Source organism: Mustela lutreola, chromosome 3, assembly GCF_030435805.1.
Source record: "Mustela lutreola isolate mMusLut2 chromosome 3, mMusLut2.pri, whole genome shotgun sequence".
In the NCBI taxonomy this organism is placed as follows: Eukaryota; Metazoa; Chordata; class Mammalia; order Carnivora; family Mustelidae; genus Mustela; species Mustela lutreola.
In genome coordinates, this window is record NC_081292.1 from 78682521 (window position 1) to 78698116 (window position 15596).

General features: G+C 34.8%; 1 protein-coding gene across 3 annotated transcripts in view; it reads left to right on the forward strand.

Moving 5' to 3' along the window:
• Positions 1 to 15596, forward strand: part of TCEA1 (transcription elongation factor A1) — a 42130-nt gene that overhangs the window by 16551 nt on the left and 9983 nt on the right. For 2 of the 3 annotated variants that reach the window (XM_059166444.1, XM_059166442.1), the window contains 5 exons: positions 4867 to 4954; positions 7908 to 8053; positions 9533 to 9589; positions 10579 to 10733; positions 13680 to 13826. In XM_059166444.1, coding sequence (XP_059022427.1) covers positions 4867 to 4954; positions 7908 to 8053; positions 9533 to 9589; positions 10579 to 10733; positions 13680 to 13826 — 593 coding nt within the window. The remainder of the gene's footprint in view (positions 1 to 4866; positions 4955 to 7907; positions 8054 to 9532; positions 9590 to 10578; positions 10734 to 13679; positions 13827 to 15596) is intronic. The other variant, XM_059166443.1, reaches the window with a different exon arrangement.

Sequence of the window (15596 nt, forward strand, 5' to 3'; positions counted from 1 at the left end):
AAGTTAGTCAAAATTAGCTTTTTTTGTCTTTTAACACTTAGAACTGGACTTCTCTTTAAGAAGAAAATTTCTGCCCATTACAAAGTTGTCATGCTTTTTAAAAAGGTTTTTGAAATAATTTTCTTTCTTTCTTTTTTTTTTTTTTTTAAAGATTTTGTTTATTTGTTTGACAGAGAGCGACATAGTGAGAGAGGGAGCATAGGCAGGGGGAGTGGGACAGGGAGAAGTAGGCTTCCCACCAAGCAAGGAGCCCGATGCCGTGCTCCATCCCGGACTCTGGGATCATGACCTGAGCTGAAGGCAGGTGCTTAACGACTGAGTCACCCAAGTGCTCCTTGAAATGATTTTCTAACCTACAGAAAGTTTACAAGAATAATAAAAATAACCCACATGTGTCTTTTTCTAGATCATTAATTTTTAATATTTGCCATTTTTGTTTTGTCATATTTCTTCCCTTTCTCTGTATGTATATATTCAAATGCACAAATTACTTTTGCTAAACCATTTGAGAATAGTTTCATCTATCATCCTTTACCCTTCAGTACTTAATTGTCTATATTCTTGGAACAAGTTTTATTTTCTTATGTAATCATAATATAGGAAAGTCAAGAAATGGAACATCAGTATAGTACTGTAATCTACAGGGCAGGTTCCCGTTTTGTCAGGTGTTCCACTGATGCCCTCTAACTTGTTTTTTCCCTTTAAGAACAAGTCTAAGATCACTAGTCTTCTGCTCTGGAATAGTTCTTAAGCCTTCTTATGTTATTTATAACATTGACAATTTGAAGAATATAAGCACTCATCTTTGTTTTTCTTTCTTTCTTTCTTTATTTATCATCAGTGTTTTTAATAGCAGCTTAAAATAATTCTGATTTGGACCTTTTCTGTTATTTTCTCATGATTAGATCAGATTGTGCATCTGTAGTTGGATATGAGGTTATCACATCCAGAGCCATTTATCTGTTAATTTTGATAACCTAGTCAAGGCATACACTGTACAGTTTATCATTTTTCTTCTTATATCTGATAGGCATTTTATGAGAGACATTTAAGATCCTTAAACTATCTTGCTTCTCTTTGGTCTTCTCCCCACCCCCCATTTAGTATCAACCAGTTCTTGCCCAAATTGCTCTTTATAGTGTTAGTTGCAAAATTGTGATTTTCTAACTCTTCCACTTCTTCAGTATTTATAAATCAACGTTCTACTACTACAAGAAAGAACCCTCCTTTTATTTGCCTGTTATTTTCCTATTAGTGGATTCCTATTTTATAACATGGATTATAATTCATTACTGTTATTATTATTTTGATGTTTATATTATCCCGGATTTGACTGATGGGCACCCATTCAAACTGGCTCTTGTGTCCGTTTGACAAACCCCTTCTGTTTTATCTTTTTTTTATATTCTGGAACCAGAAAATGTGTTGGGTTCATCTGTCTTCCCTGCCCCAGCATGTAATCAAGCAGATATTAGCCTTACATGGATGAAAAATAGAAAAAGTTGAAACTTTTAAAATTTCAAGGGCAATAGTAGTAATAACAAAAAAACCCATTACTTCTAAGAGCTTAGAAACTAAGAACTAAAAATTGTAAAGCCTCTAAAATTTAAAGAGTTTAGTCTTAAGAAAATTAAATACAATATATGTTCCTGTATTGGATTCTGGACCAGAAAGGAAAAATTGCTATAAAGAGCTTTTTGTAAGGTATATAGGTAAGTAAGCAGTATTGTATCATTGTTACATTTACTTATTATTTACTGTAGTTATATAAATGAATTTTTTTCTTGAGGAGTACATAGTGAAGTATTTTGGGATTAAGGAGCAAGGTATCTGCTACGGATTTTCAGATGGTTCAAAAGAAATATGTTTGCACACAATAGTGTGCGGGTTTGTGTACATATAGCACACATGTATGTATGTGTATAGTAGGGTGCAGTGATGAATGAATAAGGAAGTGAGTATACCAAACATTAACACTTGGGGAATCTGAGTGAAGTTTTTTTTTTTTTTTTTAAGATTTATTTATTATTTTAGAGAGAGAATGTGCAGTGGGGAGGGGCAGAGGAAGAAGAGAGAGAAACCCCAGCGACTCCATGCTGAGCACAGAGCCCGACATAGGTCGCAGTCCCAGGGCTCGGAGATCACTATCTGAGCCAAAACCAAGAGTCTGGATGGTTAACTGACTGTGCCACTCAGGTGCGCCTGAGTAAAGTTTTTTGCATATTTCTAAAACATTGGTGCAAGCTTCAGATTATTTCAAAATAAAAAAACTTAAAAAAAAAAAAAAACCCTAGTCTTTAAAGACAAACTGAAACTTTATAATTCATTTAAATTTTATTTTTTATTTTATTTTATTTTTTTTTTATAATTCATTTAAATTTTAAATCTTATTCCATATTCTAAAGTAATTAGGATTTGCCATAGAAAGTTGACTGAGAACCATATACATGTTTTTTATTTCTGGAAAGATGGTTTACATTTTGTGGGACATTGTAGTTACATTCATTTAATCTTAAATTTAAAGAAGTTCTACTTTTTTATACTTATTGGAGGTATCTGATCTCATTACAGGTTTTCCTTTAAAAACTTTTTTTTAATATTGAAAGATTTCCCTGTTCGTTAAATATGGAGAATTGGAGGAGGAAAAGAAGTCATTAAGTCTGTCTTTAAATACAACCATCAGTTAATATGTTATTGCATTTCTTGCCCTTTTTTTCTCCTTGTGTATGGATTTTGCTTCAACTATAATTATACTATATGTATATTTACTTATATTGCCTTTTTTAATGAAAAAAACCTATATTTTTATATCATCATTAACTAACTTTTATTGGCTTCAGAATAATCCCCTGGGTGATTATGCCTTAATCACTTGCCTTAATTTAATCACTTAGATGTGTTTTTCTTAACTTTATAGCTATTATAAATAATGTCTTGATGAACATCTTTCTGCCTAAAACTTTTTCTATAGATTACTAGATAGATTTCCAGAAGATTTACTACTACTGCTACACTGCAGCATAGTTTGAATACTTAACATATGGATATATTTAACCCTCCCAGGAGCGCAGTGTACTAGGTGTCAATATATTTCCCATTTTCTAAAGAGAAATGGAGATTAAGCATCTTATGCACAGTTGGATTGGTGGTGAGGTGTAATCTGCAGATAGTCTCAGTCCGGAGCTGGCCGCCTTGTCTCTGGGTCTGCTCTGTTGGTCATGACACTATATTAAGATTCTAGGAATGCTTTTAAGGCTGTTTACATCTCTTACTGCTCTGCTTCCTCCAAGGATTTCACCAGTTCACACCGTTAGAGCTGTGTGTGGGATCTGTATGATTGCATTGTTAGGTAGTATTGCATTGTTACATCACCTTTCACATGCTTTCTACCCTTTTAGTTTTGGAGTATTTTCTAGTCCTTGTTACATTCTTTAATGTCATTAGTAATCTTTGTTTTCTACCAGCTTTAGGCTTTGGGAATGAATTGTAGAGAATAAAAAGGGGCAATAAAATGAGTAAGTGAAAACTTACACAATATTATAGGGGACTTGAATTGTATTTTGGATTTGGTAACCCTAACATTTACAAGATGAATTCCTAGAATTGTGATTTATACCATTCTCTATCAATTAGCCTCATCTAGATTAGCATATTAGAGTCATCTGGGGAACTTTTAAAGGTTTTGATGCTTATGCTTCACTGCCAGAAATTTGGATTGAATGGATCAGAATAGGAGTTTGAGCTTTAGGTTATGCTTAAAAGTTACCTAGGTGGTCCTGATAAACAGTGGAATATGTTTATGCTCTTTTATATGCTGTACAGAGGGATATGTAGAAGTAAAGTATTTATGTACCTCTTATTAATTATGTAGGGATCAAAATGTAGATAGATAAGTGGGATAATTTATGCAGTAGATCCAAACGTTTTCTGAACCCCGCTTCAGAAAGCGGTTCTGGTTGATTTAAACATGTATATTTCTTTTCATTGTTAAACAGTTGCATTGGCCCAATCTGTTTTATACCTCTTTATCTCTTAAAGCTTGTGGACTCTATATTACTTTACAGATTATTTAAGATAGAGGAGGTGTTAGGTAGGCCTTACTACTCCTGAAGTCTTTTCTATGAAAATGTTCTTTGTTTACTATCCCAGAAATATTTATATACATTTTGGATACTACCTCAAATTTTTTGACTTCATGAAAAATTGTTAAAATTATATTGCTATATATGCTTTGTACTTTTTATTTTTAAAATGACAGTACTGATATTATTTCTATATTCTTTCCTTTGTTCTTTATATTTTTCTCCATTTCATTGATTTATTTATTTACTAGTTTTAAAAAGATTTTAAGTATATTTTTTGCCATTTTAGGTTCTCATCGGCATATGAATTTTGTGCTTCCCACTAAATGAGGGAGTTTATTTGGGATTGCTAAGCATGCACTGTGAAAAATACCCAAGTACATATGCTAGTAGAATAGCTTGCATAAACTTCATTTACTTTTGAAATTTTAGGATTTTTGTTGTTGTTGTTGTATCAATAGTTTGATAATGTGAAGTAGTTCCATTTTATAATTTTTTATTTTTATTTATTTATTTTATTTATTTTTTTTAAAGATTTTATTTATTATTTATTTGACAGAGAGAGAGAGATCACAAGTAGATGGAGAGGCAGGCAGAGAGAGCGAGAGATAGAGGGAAGCAGGCTCCCTGCTGAACAGAGAGCCCGATGCGGGACTTGATCCCAGGACCCTGAGATCATGACCTGAGCCGAAGGCAGTGGCTTAACCCACTGAGCCACCCAGGCGCCCCCATTTTATAATTTTTTAAACAAATTCTAACATCTGAGGGATTTCCTAATTTTCAGATGGACCATCAACAGATAAAGACCCTGAAGAAAAGAAAAAAGATGCTGCAATTACATCACAGAATAGCCCTGAAGCAAGAGAAGAAAGGTATGCACTTTATGGAAATTCATTTCTGTTTGAAGTCATAGTTGTATTTGACTGTCACTTCCTTCATGGTCTTATTTATGGTCTTATGTCTGTACTCCTTTTTCTATTTTCTAAATAAACAGAAAGTCAATTATGGTTTCACTTACTTGTAGAGCATAAGGAATAACATGGAGGACATTAGGAGAAGGAAAGGAAAAGTCAGTTGGGGTAAATCAGAGGGGGGGATGCAGCATGAGAAACTGTGGACTCTGAGAAACAAACTGAGGGTTTTGAAGGGGAGGCGGTTAGGGGAATTGATGAGCCTGGTGATGGGTATTAAGGGCATGTATTGCATGGAGCACTGGATGTGGTGTATAAATAATGAATCTTGGAACACTGAAAAAAAAAATTAAAAAAAAAAAAAAAACCAGACAGAATTAGTAAATGTGTATAGCCAGATAGAATATTCTAAGATTTCTTACAAGATTTTCATGGAAATTTAAGAGACTTAGAAGATACTACATAAATAAGGAGAAATTACACTGTATTCAGTAAGCTTAATTGGATGGAATCCCTGGGATAGGACTAATAGAATTGATAATGAAGGTATTAAGGTATTAATTAAGGATTCAAGTGATTATTGCCTTTATTTACCACATTTCTTTTTTTAGTTTAGTTTAGTTTAGTTTTGGTTTTTTTGGGGGGGGGCTGGATCTGTTTCTCTTTTTATGCAAATTTCTTCCTTCTTAATTTAGCTGTCTGTCATAAGAACTTAAAATGTGAAGTTCAGTAATGAAGGGTTCAAATTGTTCCTCAGTTTTCATAAGGCCTTTTGCATTTATTCTTTTCCTGTCACATGTAATGAATAAACTGTGTAGTATCTAGTATGTTGATGTTGTAGATAATATGCCTAATAGGTTAAATACAGTTACTTTGTTCTTGGGAAGCTTGTGTTTTAACACTTGACTCTGTTATAGAGCAGTAGTTCTTAAAGTGTAGTCCTAGGAACAGCTGGGAACCTGCAACTTGTTAGCAAAGCAAATTCTTGGGCTTCACTCTGGAACTACTGAATATGGAATTGTGGTGGTGGGGCCCAGAAATGTTTTTAACAAGCTTTTCAAGTGATTCTGATGGACTCAAGTTTTAGGCTACCCATTTTAACTTAGTTTATGTCTTAGTATTTTCCCCAAAGTGATAATGTACCCCTCATTGGCTCAGTAACAGTAATTAATATTCCATACACTGTTGTCTTATGCATTAGAACTAACTAAACTTAATAATTAAAGGGTGAACATCCTTTGTTAATAAAATTTATTCAGTGTTTTCTGACCTGAGATAGTTTTAGAATCTTAGAAAATTGTAAGAACAGAACAAAGAATTCCCAGTTGCCACTCTGTGTATATCTGCATACATGTATGTGTGTGTACATACTCAGTCACGTGAATAATTTTATTTTGACTAAATGAGAGTCCTTTATATCCCTAGATACATCATTGTGTATTTACTGAGAACAAGGACTCTTTCTCATATCTAGCACGATATAGATACCAAAATCCAGAAGTTAGGATTAATACAGTGCTTTTTTCCTAATCTGTAGGGCATATTCATATGTTAGCGGTTTTCCCAATAAAGCATTTTATTGCAGAGGAAAAGATTTTTCCATAATATCATCCAGGATCACATTCTGCATTTAGCTGTCATGTCTGGTTTACTTTAATCTGGAGTAATTCTTCAGTCTGTCACTGTTTATCATGACCATAATATTTTTGAAAAGTATAGGCCATAATTTACAAAATTTTTGATAGATCTTTCAGTTGTATTATATTCAAAGTTGCTGACTTCATGTCTTGGATATAAAACATAAAAGTGTAGGCAGCTATTTTAAATAGATATTGGAGAAGGCATGAGTTCCTAGTCTATTTTTGTCTGTTTTATGTAATTGAAGTTTAGGGAGAGAGCCTATTGACAAACACATTGAAGTATCACATATGAAGTCTGACAAAATGGTTGGTGTTTATCTATACACACGCACGCTTACTCACACTCTCTTTCTGGAGAAGACAAGGCTTCAGGAAGGAAGTGATTAAATGTAAAAGGTATACAGAAGGACTGTTCTGCCCACTGGGATCAGTTTGTGCATTTTGATAGTGGGTTTTGTGGAGAAAGAGTAAGTGGGATCTCTTTGGAGGAATGCAGCAAGTTACTCTGTGGCTGGTGATTGCTGTCTTTGGAAAGGTTTGTGGCAAATACCTTCAGTGTGATAAACATTAATTACAACCCCACAGAAAATATTTTGGTGAGACTCTTAAGAAGTTAGAAGCAATTGAAATGATTAGGTTGACTGGAAAACTGTTGAGCTGTCCTGATTGAGTTGATGTTTCTAGGGAGGAATTAAAGAGACATTTTCATATTCTTTTTAAAAAATTTTAAAAAATTTTTTATAAACATACAATGTATTATTAGCCCCAGGGGAGACATTTTCATATTCTTAAAATTCATTTTTTACTACACGTTTTTTATCCAGAAGGGAGTGTTTTAAATATAAACTTCATTGGTTATCTAATTGGAATAGGGTTTTTCAAGCATTGTTTTTTCCCCTCTAGTCTTGGTTGAGAGCTTCGTATTCTCTGGTATCATCCTCTCCCCTTTCTCAAAACCCAGATCCTTGTTTTCATTTATTGTATTGAGTTGTAATGTGTATTTTCTTTATTAAAAATATTGTTTAATGTTTAAGATAATAATCAAGGTATTTAATTGGTTAAAAAAAAACATGAAACATGTCTCAGATTTCCTAAAACTTTAACTTTTTAGAAATCTATATGCACGCAATTTCTTTTTTCATGTAAGAATTGCTGAATACGATCTTATTTACACCCCAAATTTTTGTTTGTAGAGAGTGATAGTAATGATGTTACTTTAAGAGAATTTTTCCTGTTTTCTTTTTGGTGTGTGTGTGCATGTATATGTATTTTAGTAGTTCCAGTGGCAACGTAAGCAGCAGAAAGGATGAGACAAATGCTCGAGATACTTATGTTTCATCTTTTCCTCGGGCACCAAGCACTTCTGATTCTGTACGGTTAAAGTGTAGGGAGATGCTGGCCGCAGCTCTCCGAACGGGAGGTAAGTTTAGTGTACCCTGTTTCATTTCCTGGTCCTTTGTTCTTCACCACCACCGATGCCATATTCACTTCATGTTTCTGTTTCGCCAGTGGCTTCCTCGTGTAGCTGCTTGCACTGCTTAGTTCAGAAAGATGTGGCACATAGCGGTTAACGATGGAAGAGAGCACTAGGTATCCTGGGTCCTCTGCTTGCTACTGTATAGTTCCAAGAAGGAGATCCTTTCTAATATGTGGACGTTTCTCTTGATTCATAGTAACTTAAAGGTTTTTCACAAATCTTCTTTTCCCCCACTTTTAATCTGCAAACCCTAGTTGACCCGTGGATAACGAGTTTAAATTGCATGGGTTTACTTATAATGAATTTTTTTTTCCCAACAAAACGAGTACAATACTGTAAATGTGTTTTCTCTTACAATTTTCTTAACATTCTTTTCTATTATAAGAATACGGTGTATAGTACATATATACATTCTTTTCTATTATAAGAATACGGTGTATAGTACATATATAAAATATTTGTTAACTCTTTACATCATTGGTAGGCTTTTGGTTAACAGTATGCTATTACTAGTTAAGTCTTTGGGGAGTCAAAGGTTATAACCGGGTTTTTTACTGTACAGGGAGTTGACATCCCTAATCCCTGTGTCATTCAAGGGTCAACTGTAATTACTCTGCTCTCAGATTGAGCATTAATGGTATTGTATTTGGGTCCTATTGTTAAATGTTAGTATGACATATAGTATTTAAGTTTTATATTCATAATTCCATTTTTTACTTTCTTTTAAGTGGAAAAGAGATCTTGATTTATATATATATGGGAGCCTTAATTTAACTTGAAGGTATTCATTCTTATGTAAAAAAGTTTCATATATAGGAATATTTATCATCTTATACAAATTCATTCCTTTTCTTTTCTATTATACTGTACCATAGTTACTATGACCTGTTTTTCTCTTTACTCTGCCCTTTCTATTTTGGTTCCCTTATTGTTTCTTTATATATTTTTTCTTTTTTCTTCCTAGTTTCTTTTTATTTCCTTCTATCCATTTGAATATTTGCATGGGAGTCTTCTGAGTGTGTCCATATATGTGATTGGCAGATGAAAATGAATGGTTTCTTTGCATTGAAGCCTGAGTCACAGGATACAAGACAGTTCTTTCTGTAACTTTCTCTACTCTCTGCTGGAGCAACCAGAATTTATGGAGTTGTGAATTGAGGAATTGCCTGCTAGATCAATTACTTCCCCACTCCTGAGGGATAAGGAGTCATCAATGCAGGAGCACTGTGGACATTAGGTGAATCCAGAGGAGGAGGCTAGTGGGTAGGAAAGAGATCAGTTTCTAATGAAACTAAACAAAAAGGACTCTTTATTAGGGCAATGGGGTTGAAGAAATAGGAATGTTAATTTATTCTGTATTGAAATTTTTTTTTTTAATGTCATAATCGCTTATTTTTGACAATTCTTTGTGCCTGTGTTTAGATGACTACGTCGCTATTGGAGCTGATGAGGAAGAATTAGGATCTCAAATTGAGGAAGATATCCTTTGTGTGTATATTCATGACAGTTTAAATAATCTGCTAGATTAACTATTTTTCTTTCTGTATAGATTTTAGAGTTTGATTTTTCAGTTTCTGTCTTCATTGTATTATTTTGCAAGGACAAGATACAGGGCCATCCATGTTATTTTGTTCTTGTTTTCTTGTTAATCAAAATTAAAACATATGTGTTGATAGTATTTTTATTTCTCTGCCTTGCAAATTGAGAATGTGATATCTCAGATGAACTTGTGCAGAAGGAGGGCATGGAAGGCACACACACACTATACATGTGTAGTAGGGTTTCACATTTGGGGGATCTCAGGAAAGCATGTGGGGTCCCCTGAGTTCATTACGTTTGTTCTGGGCGCCACGAAAGGGGATTTGGGAGAGGGGTTGTGCACATCTGGGTGACCATGTGACCATGGAACTGTCCTAGTTTTGGAAATAGCCTTGTTAGAAAGAAAGTATGCTGTTCTTTGGGCTCATCTGTTCTGTTAAGGAAAAAAAAAAAACCAAAAACCCTGGTAAACTAGCTTCTTCCTGAGCTGGGGGAGGAAATGAACCTTTAGGGCACCGTGAATGATTTCTTCCCAGAGGGCCTCCAAAGGAACTGTGTAGTCATCTAGCCTTTTAGGATCCTTTGTAGAATTCAGATTTGAGCAAGTGAAAGTTTATATAAATGCAGGCTTCTTTTCACAAGTTTTCTTACTCAGACTGAGTACCTAAGTTACTTTTTGAAATGTCTCTAATTTGTGTGCTACTGACCTTAAACAAGAAAGCATTGCTCATTCATAGTGTAATAAAAGTAAGATCACTTTTATTTGCCAGTTACAGATCAAGAAATGAGGTAGAAACACAGCCTGTTAGCTTAATCTAAGTTGGAAACCGTTTTGGAGAACTGCTTAGAAATTTTAGGAATTCTTACTTTGGTGAAATAAAAAAAAAATATTTCTACAATTTAACTTTTTTTCCTTAACGGCCTAGTACCTATTTATCAAGAAATAAGGAATACAGACATGAAATACAAAAATAGAGTACGAAGTAGAATATCAAATCTTAAAGATGCTAAGAATCCAAATTTAAGGAAAAATGTACTGTGTGGAAATATTCCTCCTGACTTATTCGCTAGAATGACAGCAGAGGTGAGTATATATGAACATTTCCATGGTGTGGTTCTATGATGTTAGGTGAAAACTATGTATAAATCATAAAGTACTTTATAAGTACTATATTTATAATAAATTATCATTAGCTATTTTGCTATTTTATATGTATAATGTACTAGACACATAATTTGAGGTGATTAAATCTGTTGGTATCAATACTTTGTCTCTTCCACAACTATACCATGATCTTTGGTTGATTGCCTTAAATCATTGTCTAAATTAAACTGTTTTTACTTATTTTGGATTCACGTGGAATTGAAGATTTGAGTATCTAATTGCAAACAGGCTTTTTAACCTCCAAGTTCTTTTCATGGCTAAATGCCATAAAATTGGTCACATCTTATTAACTGTTCCTTAAATTTTAGGGAATGATTGAGAAAACGAAATTCAGAGCTTGCTGTTTATAGACACAGCTGTTCGTAATCTGCAGTCTCATTATTTTATTACACATCCAGGAGAGTAAATTTGTCTTTCTATATAGCTAATAAAATTATTATATTTTTAACATTTATTTTTTTAAAACCTCATTAAAATAACATAAAACACTAGAGACCATAATGTAATGAACTTTATATCCATCACCTACGCTTCACGTATTTTCAAGAATTTGTCACCCTTGGGGCACCTGGGTGGTTCATTCGGTAAAGTGTCATGATCCCAAGGTCCTGGGATTGAGCCCCACATTTGGCTCCCTGCTCTGTGGGAAGTCCACTTCTCTCCTTTGCCTCTCCCCCTAATTTGTGCTCTCTCTCCAGCTAAACAAATAAATAAAATCTTTTAAAAAATAGAATTTGTGACCCTTTTTCTTTTTCTTTTTTTAAGATTTTATTTGACGGAGAGAGCCACAGTGAGAGAGGGAACACAAGCAGAGGGAGAGGGAATAGTAGGCTGTCTGCTGAGATGGGAGCCTGATGCGGGGCTTGATCCCAGAACCCCGGGATTAAAACCTGAGTTGAAGGCAGCTGCCTAGGTGCCTTATGACCCTTTTCATCTATCCCTTTTTTTTCCTTTTCCCCTGAGTTGTATTCAAACGAATCCCAGACATTATATCTTTTTACCTTTATAAACCTAAGAGAGATACCTTTAAAAATATAATTTTCAAAAAAATTTTTTTTCTTACATAATTACATTGTCATCACTACATCCAACAAAACTAACAGCAATTCCTAATTTATATATTAATATTTTCCTGATTGTACATTTCTTTGTATCAGGATTCCAGTCTGCACATACCTTTAGTTGGGTCTCTAAAGATTTTGTATATATGTGTTTAAATCTCTTGCAGTCTCTTCTCCTGCCCCGACCCCCTTTTTCTTCATGACACTGACCTGTTGAAGAAACCAATTTACTTCTGTATTCCACAGTATGAATGACCTCCTCCTTATGATTTTTAAAAATTAAGATTATTTATTTATTTATTTGACAGAGATCACAAGTAGGCAGAGGGGCAGGCAGAGAGAGAGAGAAGAGGAAGCAGGCTCCTCACTGCGTGGAGAGCCTGATGCAGGGCTCGATCCCAGGACCCTGGGATCATGACCTGAGCCGAAGGCAGAGGCTTTAACCCATTGAACCACCCAGGCACCCCCTTATGATGTTATTTATTTAACTTTTCTGTCCTCTCTATTTTCTGTGAACTGGAATCTAGTTCTCTAGGTTTGATAACATACAAATTCAACTGTTTTCCCCACATAATACTTTGGAATTGGTGCTTTTTACTTTGTTTTGCATCAGGAGACACATAATGTCTTGTTGTTCTACTGTTAGCATGTTGAGCTCAATTAGTGAGTTTGGATATTAACAGTCTGAAACCTCCATTGTAAAGTTCTCCTTTGACCTTTCATCTAATACATTCATCCACTGATTTCCTTACCTGAATTGGTTAAATTACCAGGAGTTACAAAATAGTGATTTCTAAAGTTCTGTCGTCCTTTCACATATATTAGCTAGATTTCTTTGATAAAGAAGCATTTTCCATTGTAAACTCGGGCACTTGGTGACCTCTTGGTTTGGATATGAAAGGCAAGTAAATGTTGTCTGTTGTCTGAAACTCTTCCTTTAGTTAATAGTTACCAGAATGAGGAGTTGGTGCCCTAGTACCTGCCACTGGAGGCTTTTCTTGCCATTTTTGTATGGTTGTGCTCTTCTTTTCCGGTATCATCATGGGCTCGTGACATTTTTATTTATTCAGTGGGGATTGGTTCTTTACAGAAATTTATTTTGATAGCTAAAGAAATTGCCCTATCTTTGGCTAACGGGAGCTCCTTCATATTAGCCTCTCATCCATATGACTCAACCACAAGTCTTTGGTAGCTTCCATTCTTCTCTGGCACAAAAGGATGACCCTGGCTTATCCTGTGCATTTCTTTTTTTTTTCCTAATAGAGTATGAGCAGGGGGCGGGGCAGAGGGAGAAGGAGAAGAAAATCCCAAGCCCAACTTCGCATTGAGCACAGTTTTTATGGGGTTGGATCTCACAACCCTGAGATCATGATCTGAGCCAAAACCAAGAGTTGGACGCTCAACTGACTGAGCCACTCGGGCGCCCCAAATCCCGTGCATTTCTTGGTTCAAAATGGGAACCAGATGCTTCTCCAAAGATCCCTCATTCCTTTTTGGGGAGAGCAATGTTACGGACAACAATCTGGGTATTAGAGGTGCTCATTGCTCTAGTATTATTTATTACATTGTTTATAAACCTTTAAGCAGTAATTAAATCTAATTTTCACATAGAAACTTAAAAGTATTTGATGAAATTTTAAAAGAAAGCAAACTCTGAGTTCTTGGAGGAAAAATAATTTTTCACCTTTAAAACTCTAAAAGTTGGTTTTTGTTCCATTTTTATTAAGCTAATAGAACATAAAAAACATTCAGGATATATATAGGAGTTGCCTATAACTGAGTGGTATTACCATCTCTCTCACAGGAAATGGCTAGTGATGAACTCAAAGAGATGCGGAAAAATTTGACCAAAGAAGCCATCAGAGAGCATCAGATGGCCAAGACGGGTGGGACCCAGACTGACTTATTCACATGTGGCAAATGTAAAAAGAAGAATTGTACTTACACACAGGTTTGTGATTATTTATAGATTCTTATTTTCATGTAAGAATGCTTAAGGGCATTGTGCTAAGTCAAGTAAGTCAGAGGAAGACAAATACACACACACACACACACTTATTTATAGAATCTAAAAAGAAAAAAAATTGAAATACTCAGATACAGAGAACAAACTGGTGGTGGTTTTGGTGGTTGGAGAAGAAGGGTTGGGGGGTTGCATGAACTAAGTAAAGGGGATTAAGAGGTACAAACGTCCCAGTTATAAAATTTATAAGTCACAGGATGTAATATACGGTATGGAAAATATAGTCTGTAATGTAGTAACTTTGTTTAGTGACAGAGGGTAACTAAACATATAAAGATAATCATTTTATAATGTATAAAAATACCAAATCACTATGTTGTACACCTGAAACTAATATTGTATGTCAGTTATAATCCATTTAAAACTAAATAACATAAATAGAATGCTTGCAACTCCTGTTTCAAAACAAGTAGTAAAGATAATTACCAGTACTTTGATAATGCTTGCTTTCTTGCTCTCTTCTTTCTTTCTTTCTCCCTCCTTCTTTCTTTCTTTCTGTCTTTCTTTCATTTTATTTATTTATTTGACAGAGAGAGACAGCCAGAGAGGGAACACAGCAGGGGAGCAGCAGGCAGAGGGAAAAGCAGGTTCTCTGCTGAGCAGGGAGCCTGATGCAGGGCTTGATCCCAGAACTCTGGGATCATGACCTGAGCCAAAGGCAGACTCTTTTTTTTTTTTTTTTTTTTTTTTTTAAGATTTTTGTTTATTTATTTGACAGAGAGAGATCACAAGTAGGCAGAGAGGCAGGCAGAGAGAGAGGAGGAAGCAGGCTCTCCGCTGAGCAGAGAGCCCGATGTGGGGCTCGATCCCAGGACCCTGAGATCATGACCTGAGCTGAAGGCGGAGGCTTTAACCCACTGAGCCACCCAAGCGCCCCAAAGGCAGACTCTTAACAACTGAGCCACCCAACGCCCCTGATAATGCTTTTTTAATACTAACACATTCCAGTTAATTGAAAATAAGTTGATATATTTATACTTGCATGGAAATTGTTACTGTGAAAGCTGTATCAGGTAAAATTTTATAAAAATCATTGTAGAATTTACTGAAATGGCCATATTCTTTCTCTAATAGTTGAGCAGTTGATTATTGGTTAGTATATAAACAGGTTATAATTCTTTTTATTAGGCAGGATCATATAATTTAGAAAAGTTCTTTACTCTTCCTCACTTGGAGCATGGGTACTTTCGCTTAGCTGCTTTCCAGATACTGATTGCCTTTCTGCAACGTATTGATGACTTTTCACATATGATGCAACTAACCTTCCTTTTTGTTCTTGGACAAAAAGATAGCTGAAAACAGCCACATAATGGTTGTTTTTGTTGTATATGTGTGTGTAAAACTGGTTTATCACTGTCATTAATTTCATTTGTCAAGGAGCTATTTTTATGCTGTGTCTGTAATTTACTAAACTCAAAATTTTCTCCTTAAAGAACAACTTATAGTTAATATTGTAAGGTAATGGATTTAGGGAATTGAATTTTCTTATTGATAGAAAATTAAGCAGTTAAGGAAGTAGTACTACTAAACTCTGTAAGTTGTAGAAAGGAACCTTTACTTTTTTTCTTTTTAAAGATTTTATTTATTTATTTGACAGAGAGAGATCACAAGCAGACAGAGGCAGGCAGAGAGAGAGAGAGGGAAGCAGGCTCCCTGCTGAGTAGAGAGCCCACTGTGGGCCTTGATCCCAGGACCCTG